The sequence below is a fragment of the Panulirus ornatus genome, chromosome 73, assembly GCF_036320965.1.
Source record: "Panulirus ornatus isolate Po-2019 chromosome 73, ASM3632096v1, whole genome shotgun sequence".
Lineage (NCBI taxonomy): Eukaryota > Metazoa > Arthropoda > Malacostraca > Decapoda > Palinuridae > Panulirus > Panulirus ornatus.
Window position 1 is genome coordinate 11,437,439 of NC_092296.1, and position 8,842 is coordinate 11,446,280.

Below are 8,842 nucleotides of genomic sequence, written 5' to 3' on the forward strand. Positions count from 1 at the left end.
ACAAATGTATCTTATGTACACATGACTGACTTGGCCAATTCAATAATGCATTTATCCTAAATTAGTAACAGTTGTCTTAATTCTTAAAAAGAAAAAAAATAGGAGCATTTTTTCTACATCTTTTGCAGAGCTTTTCACCAATCAAAAAATATTTTATCTATTTTATTTTATTTTGCTTTGTCGCTGTCTCACACGTTTGCGAGGTAGCGCAAGGAAACAGACGAAAGAAATGGCCCAACCCACCCCCATACACATGCATATACATACACGTCCACACACGCAAATATACATACCTATACATCTCAATGTACACATATATAAACACACACAGACACATACATATATACCCATGCACACAATTCACACTGTCTGCCTTTATTCATTCCCATCGCCACCTTGCCACACATGGAATGCCATCCCCCTCCCCCCTCATGTGTGCAAGGTAGTGCTAGGAAAAGACAACAAAGGCCCCATTCATTCACATTCAGTCTCTAGCTGTCATGCAATAATGCCCGAAACCACAGCTCCCTTTCCACATCCAGGCCCTACAGAACTTTCCATGGTTTACCCCAGATACTTCACATGCCCTGATTCAATCCACTGACAGCACGTCAACCCCGGTATACCACATCGATCCAATTCACTCTATTCCTTGCCCGCCTTTCACCCTCCTGCATGTTCAGGCCCCGATCACTCAAAATCTTTTTAAATCCATCATTCCACCTCCAATTTGATCTCCCACTTCTCCTCGTTCCCTCCACCTCTGACACATAAATCCTCTTGGTCAATCTTTCCTCACTCATTCTCTCCATGTGACCAAACCATTTCAAAACACCCTCTTCTACTCTCTAAACCACGATCTTTTTATTTCCACACATCTCTCTTACCCTTACCTTACTTACTCGATCAAACCACCTCACACCACACATTGTCCTCAAACATCTCATTTCCAGCACATCCACCCTCCTGCGCACAACTCTCTCCATAGGCCAAGCCTCGCAACCATACAACATTGTTGGAACCACTATTCCTTCAAACATACCCATTTTTGCTTTCCGACATAATGTTCTCGACTTCCAAACATTCTTCAAGGCTCCCAGAATTTTCACCCCCTCCCCCACCCTATGATTCACTTCCGCTTCCATGGTTCCATCCGCTGCCAGATCCACTCACAGATATCTAAAAAACTTTACTTCCTCCAGTTTTTCTCCAATCAAACTTACCTCCCAATTGACTTGACCCTCAACCCTACTGTACCTAATAACCTTGCTCTTATTCACATTTACTCTTAACTTTCTTCTTTCACACACTTTACCAAACAGCTTCTGCAGTTTCTCACATGAATCAGCCACCAGCGCTGTATCATCAGCGAACAACAACTGACTCACTTCCCAAGCTCTCTCATCCACAACAGACTTCATACTTGCCACTCTTTCCAAAACTCTTGCATTCACCTCCCTAACAACCCCATCCATAAACAAATTAAACAACCATGGAGACATCACACACCCCTACCGCAAACCTACATTCACTGAGAACCAATCACTTTCCTCTCTTCCTACACGTACACATGCCTTACATCCTCGATAAAAACTTTTCACTGCTTCTAACAACTTTCCTCCCATGCCATATATTCTTAATACCTTCCACAGAGCATCTCTATCAACTCTATCATATGCCTTCTCCAGATCCATAAATGCTACATACAAATCCATTTGCTTTTCTAAGTATTTCTCACATACATTCTTCAAAGCAAACACCTGATCCACACATCCTCTACCACTTCTGAAACCACACTGCTCTTCCCCAATCTGATGCTCTGTACATGCCTTCACCCTCTCAATCAATACCCTCCCATATAATTTACCAGGAATACTCAACAAACTTATACCTCTGTAATTTGAGCACTCACTCTTATCCCCTTTGCCTTTGTACAATGGCACTATGCACGCATTCTGCCAATCCTCAGGCACCTCACCATGAGTCATACATACATTAAATAACCTTACCAACCAGTCAACAATACAGTCACCCCCTTTTTTAATAGATTCCACTGCAATACCATCCAAAGCTGCTGCCTTGCCGGCTTTCATCTTCCGCAAAGCTTTTACTACCTCTTCTCTGTTTACCAAATCATTTTCCCTAACCCTCTCACTTTGCACACCACCTCGACCAAAACACCCTATATCTGCCACTCTATCATCAAACACATTCAACAAACCTTCAAAATACTCACTCCATCTCCTCACATCACCACTACTTGTTATCACATCCCCATTAGCGCCCTTCACTGAAGTTCCCATTTGCTTCCTTGTCTTACTCACTTTATTTACCTCCTTCCAGAACATCTTTTTATTCTCCCTAAAATTTAATGATACTCTCTCACCCTCTCATTTGCCCTCTTTTTCACCTCTTGCACCTTTCTCTTGACCTCATGTCTCTTTCTTTTATACATCTCCCACTCAATTGCATTTTTTCCCTGCAAAAATCGTCCAAATGCCTCTCTCTTCTCTTTCACTAATAATCTTACTTCTTCATCCCACCACTCACTACCCTTTCTAATCAACCCATCTCCCACTCTTCTCATGCCACAAGCATCTTTTGCGCAATCCATCACTGATTCCCTAAATACATCCCATTCCTCCCCCACTCCCCTTACTTCCATTGTACTCACCTTTTCCCATTCTGTACTCAGTCTCTCCTGGTACTTCCTCACACAAGTCTCCTTCCCAAGCTCACTTACTCTCACCATCCTCTTCACCCCAACATTCACTCTTCTTTTCTGAAAACCCATACAAATCTTCACCTTAGCCTCCACAAGATAATGATCAGACATCCCTCCAGTTGCACCTCTCAGCACATTAACATCCAAAAGTCTCTCTTTCGCGCACCTGTCAATTAACACGTAATCCAATAACGCTCTCTTATGTATATCTCGCTTTTTAAACCAGGTATTCACAATCACCAGTCCTTTTTCAGCACATAAATCTACAAGCTCTTCACCATTTCCATTTACAACACTGAACACCCCATGTATATCAAAAAATAGTTTTTTATTTTTTTACACACCTGGGAAGGGCCAAAAAATTTAATTCCAGACCAAAAGAATTAATGTGAGGTGCTGCTGGGGACTTTATGGAATGGCTGCTCGTAGAAGGTTGGTGCAATGCTAAAGTAGGGTAGAGGTGTATCTGGTATGTTTCCTCCAAGGAGATTAGGTATGGTTTTCTGAAGTTCTGTTGACTTTATCTGTTTTCCCTATCTTTAGGTTAAATTACCTCATCTTCCCTAATATTCACAAATCACACTAATATGACCTTTCTAAGTACTACAGAATAACATATATAAAAATACTCCACATGTTCTGCAACTCTTAGTCCATTCTTTAAACACCATACAGTACTATATTACCAAGAGAAAATTAGCTAAACTGGTCAATTATCCTTATTCATAAACACATATGCTCCATCCCTCTTCTTCCATTTCCCTTTTAGTACATTACTGTTGCATGACAAAATCACTCACATTCCAAAGCTACATCTGTGGTACATCTAACCTGGACTTACCAGGACTTTAAATAAATCAATGATTTCTCATACCACAACAATAGTCCACCATAAACAAAATACATGGCAGCTGTGTCATGAGCTCATCTGTCAAAATTTACAGAAGCAATTTAGATCGCTATCTGCTGTCCGTATACATGACTGCCGTGTAAACAAGATGTTACTACTGTCAAAACACAGAGAGCACGTTTCCAGTATTATATCAAAGGGAGGACGAATTATGAAGTTGCTTAGCCAATGATGGAAAGCTTTAAAAGTAAGTGGTATTTATGAACACTTTGTATCTTAGAAAACTTGGCACTTTTTTTTAATTATTTGGATGTCAAATTCAACTACTAATATTAGTCAAATTTTCATAAAATTAAATACAGATGTTGTACACAACATTTTTTTAGAAACTTTTCTAAGTTTTGAATGAAAATTAATCTATAATATCTAATAACATAAAGGAGCTGGTAACAATTCTTGGAAGCTTTCAATGAGATAAATTGTTGTTTCTGTTGGTAGAGACAATTTCGATTATATAGAACCTGTCAGTGTTTCAGGAAGGTTGTGTAAACAAAAGGGTTGTTTCACTGATCATAATAAAAAGTGCAAAACACACAAAAGGAAAATAACTAACGTTCTAATAATTGTAAAAATATAATCATCATTAAGTTTCTTGTATGTTTTTAGCTCAGAGGGTTGATTGTCCCCGGTAACCCATCCTCTTGATACGCCCCTGGTGTCCATATAAATAGTTCATCCAGTGTAAGGATACACTCAGGCCGTGCTAATAGCCTCAGCCTTTCTAAAATGGGCATATATTAGTAAATTCAGTTCAATAAGCCCCACGTTTCCTTCAGTAATTCCCTGAAGTTCAACCTCTACCATCTAATACTGGTCTTCTAGCCCTAAGGATGGTGATCCCGTGTACCATGAATAAGGTCATTGATTCCAGTAGGGAGCTACAGGTGTGGTGACCTGGCACATGTAGCTACATCTGTCAGGAAACCCGGAACAACCAGGACGTGCCTCACAGGTCAACAACCAGATGACGCAAGCTGTAACCAATGTAAACATGTGTGATGCTCTAGAAAACCCACTAATACCTTAAACAAAATATAAACTCACGTTCATAGCAATTGTGTTCACCGCAGTAATAATCTTCAACGTAGCCATTGGTGGGTTGGAAAACAATACAGAGGGAATACAAGAGCAGAAAGCGCCACATCATCGCTGGTTGATATCCACCAGCCTCTACTGGTCTCCTGCCAGCCTCACACTGTCACTGACATCAACACATGCGATTCAAAATTGGAATATTATAATGTATTCTTTATCATTTTTCTTTTAAACGATTTTAAATTCTTTCAAAATAAATAATTGATGTAAAAGTCTTAAAATTATCGTTTCATAGTATATTTATACTTTATTATTCTTAACTAAATCGCAAAAAATACTTTTATTAATCAACAAAGTTTTTCAACATGTTTAGAAATATTCATCTTTAATCTAAGAATTAGCATCGATTTCAATTTCGGTAATATTACGAGGCAAGTTATTAAACATCTATTTATCTATAAAACTAATATATCATTCCAACTTTGGCTTTAACTTAGACTTACTGTATCTTGTGTAAAACTTAAGTAATTTACCTATCACTACGTCTCATAAGTAATCATAATATATAATAGATTATTAATGACCTTTTTACTTGACTCACTGTTATGATATCGAACTATTTTACTTTTGAGTTATTTTCATCCAATCGAACCCAATTCCTTGGCTGTTGTGCAGCAAAGTTGGAAACTTTTGAAAGGTTGCGTATTTTACCTAACTCTCACATGTTGTTTAATGAGTGTTATAACCTCTGGCATAAACGTTTACATTTTAATGTCTACATCTGGCTATGTAAGCAGCGTAAATCTATAATTGTTCTCAGTTAATAAGTGTAAGATTATGCTGGTAGTGAGGAGATGCACGGGTCGTAAGGGTAACATATCATTGGCATATTGAATATTTAAAGGTCATGTATGGTACGAGACCCGGAATTGCCTTATCTGATAGGTCCCACCATAGTATTCCCCGTCGTGAACCTCCTCGTTTTTGGAAGATGAAATTATGGTGTTTAATGTGGTTGTTTGTACAGTAAATCATGACCTTTTCAGATCCTCCTCAACACGGTCCTCCATCGTTAGTTGGGAACCCCCTAGTTGGTACTGGAGTTTGGGGTGAGGGAAATCACCAAGATTAGGGGTTTCCGGTAGTACTGAAGGTGAAAATAATTCAAACTACATAAAAAGAAAATCGGATAAACTTTCAATCAAATTAGATCTAGCCAAATTAGTTGGATGTGCTTAACGTTAACAATACCGCATTCCTTACTTAGACTCCTTTTGAATCTAGAGTAGTATGGTGACAGTATCAATTGGATATCGAGATGATACGATGTACTAATTTGATCTTTTTTTTTTTGTTTAGTGACCGACGTGACAAGCAAAACCTTCTCTAGGGAGAGCCATCTCAGGTGAAAGAAAAATGCCAAAGTAGAAGGTAATAGGAATTGATTATGGCTCTGCAGGTGTTTGTAGACTCTGACTCATATAGAAAGAATGGTTATAGGAAAAGGGTAAGACAAATGAAGGAAGAGAATTAAACAGCTTAGCTGTTTGAGGGAAGAAAGTATCATAGCCAATCCTCAAGGTTCCCCAGTACTTGACAAAAAGGATGTTACGTCTTTTATTTTGAATTTTTTGTCTTTATAGTTGCCTCCTCCAAGTGGTAAAGATGTATTGATGTTAGGGAGCATGCTTCATAGCTTCATAACATGTATGAAAGTTCAAAGGAAATGCTTCAGCAGTTTGGGTAATCTAACAGACCTGTTTGCTACATGTGCTTTTTGATTCTGCTGTGCCTCAGCCTTGATTTTGTCTGAGTAGTTGGTTTTCTTTTTCTGATGTTCACCAATGTCTTTCAGATTTATGTCTTCCAAAAGATGTGTGGCGTCTGTGATTAATATTTGTGTTTTATGGAGCAAGAATTTTACCCTTGTATTGTCCCAACTCTTACCCTTGTATGTACATACCATGTCGTTACCTCTATGTATGTACATGTGCGCACATATGGTTGCACTTCTCTATGCCAGGTACCCATTTTATTAGTGAGGTCCTTGGGAAGGATGACCAGGCGGATGTGCTGTGGACCAGCTTTTACAGCAAGGATTCGTACCAATGTGGGATTGATCCCAGGCAGTCCATGCTTTCACGGTGGTCAGTAACTCTAAGCACTACCCCACAGAGGTCAATATGTCTTTGTTCAATAAGATGGATTTTGAGATTTTTTTTTAGTAACATCCTTATTAGCAAGAGTTGGATTTTTATCACATATTTCTAATAGTCTGGAAGATTTTCTTGCTGCTGTACTTACTCTCTCATTTCCCATAATACCACAGTGTGATGGAGTCTTCTAGGAAGTAATTATAAATTTTTTATCATTGATTTTTAATTACATTTAACATTTGCATGCTAACAATGAATGTTTTGGTTTGGGGGCTCAAAAAGATTCTATTACACTAGTTGAATTGACACCTAAAACTAATGATACCAGTTGTAAAGTGCATGTTGCCTGTTCTAGTGTTATAAAATTGTGAATGAATTCAGCTTTCTTTGTACAGTGCATTCCATTAAGTATTCAACCCATTTGTGCAGTAGCTGACAGACTGAACCATTATGTGAATTCCTGTTCACTTCTTTTTTAGATCTTTTTTTTTTCTTTTTTTTTTGCTTTGTCGCTGTCTCCCGTGTTTGCAAGGTAGCGCAAGGAAACAGACGAAAGATATGGCCCAACCCACCCCCATACACATGTATATACATACGTCCACACACGCAAATATACATACCTACACAGCTTTCCATGGTTTACCCCAGACGCTTCACATGCCCTGATTCAATCCACTGACAGCACATCAACCCCGATATACCACATCGATCCAATTCACTCTATTCCTTGCCCTCCTTTCACCCTCCTGCATGTTAAGGCCCCGATCACACAAAATCTTTTTCACTCCATCTTTCCACCTCCAATTTGGTCTCCCACTTCTCGTTCCCTCCACCTCCGACACATATATCCTCTTGGTCAATCTTTCCTCTCTCATTCTCTCCATGTGCCCAAACCATTTCAAAACACCCTCTTCTGCTTTCTCAACCACGCTCTTTTTATTTCCACACATCTCTCTTACCCTTGCGTTACTTACTCGATCAAACCACCTCACACCACACATTGTCCTCAAACATCTCATTTCCAGCACATCCATCCTCCTGCGCACAATTCTATCCATAGCCCACGCCTCGCAACCATACAACATTGTTGGAACCACTATTCCTTCAAACATACCCATTTTTGCTTTCCGAGATAATGTTCTCGACTTCCACACATTCTTCAAGGCTCCCAGGATTTTCGCCCCCTCCCCCACCCTATGATCCACTTCCGCTTCCATGGTTCCATCCGCTGCCAGATCCACTCCCAGATATCTAAAACACTTTACTTCCTCCAGTTTTTCTCCATTCAAACTTACCTCCCAATTGACTTGACCCTCAACCCTACTGTACCTAATAACCTTGCTCTTATTCACATTTACTCTTAACTTTCTTCTTTCACACACTTTACCAAAATCAGTCACCAGCTTCTGCAGTTTCTCACATGAATCAGCCACCAGCGCTGTATCATCAGCGAACAACAACTGACTCACTTCCCAAGCTCTCTCATCCACAACAGACTTCATACTTGCCCCTCTTTCCAAAACTCTTGCATCCACCTCCCTAACAACCCCATCCATAAACAAATTAAACAACCATGGAGACATCACACACCCCTGCCGCAAACCTACATTCACTGAGAACCAATCACTCTCCTCTCTTCCTACACGTACACATGCCTTACATCCTCGATAAAAACTTTTCACTGCTTCTAACAACTTGCCTCCCACACCATATATTCTTAATACCTTCCACAGAGCATCTCTATCAACTCTATCATATGCCTTTTCCAGATCCATAAATGCTACATACAAATCCATTTGCTAAGTATTTCTCACATACATTCTTAAAAGCAAACACCTGATCCACACATCCTCTACCACTTCTGAAACCACACTGCTCTTCCCCAATCTGATGCTCTGTACATGCCTTCACCCTCTCAATCAATACCCTCCCATATAATTTACCAGGAATACTCAACAAACTTATACCTCTGAAATTTGAGCACTCACTCTTATCCCTTTTGCCTTTGTACAATGG

The 8,842-nt window shown here is 39.5% G+C and overlaps 1 protein-coding gene across 2 annotated transcripts in view; it reads right to left on the reverse strand.

Annotated features, from left to right (window-relative positions):
* The window catches only part of LOC139748282 (dnaJ homolog subfamily C member 25 homolog), a 191,819-nt gene extending 186,989 nt beyond the window's left edge, over positions 1–4,830 (reverse strand). For both annotated transcript variants that reach the window (XR_011712624.1, XM_071661256.1), the window contains exon 1: positions 4,680–4,830. Coding sequence is in view for 1 of the 2 variants with exons in the window: in XM_071661256.1 (XP_071517357.1) it covers positions 4,680–4,782 (103 nt within the window). In the remaining variant the exon portion in view is untranslated. The remainder of the gene's footprint in view (positions 1–4,679) is intronic.
* Between the last annotated feature and the right edge of the window lie 4,012 nt (positions 4,831–8,842).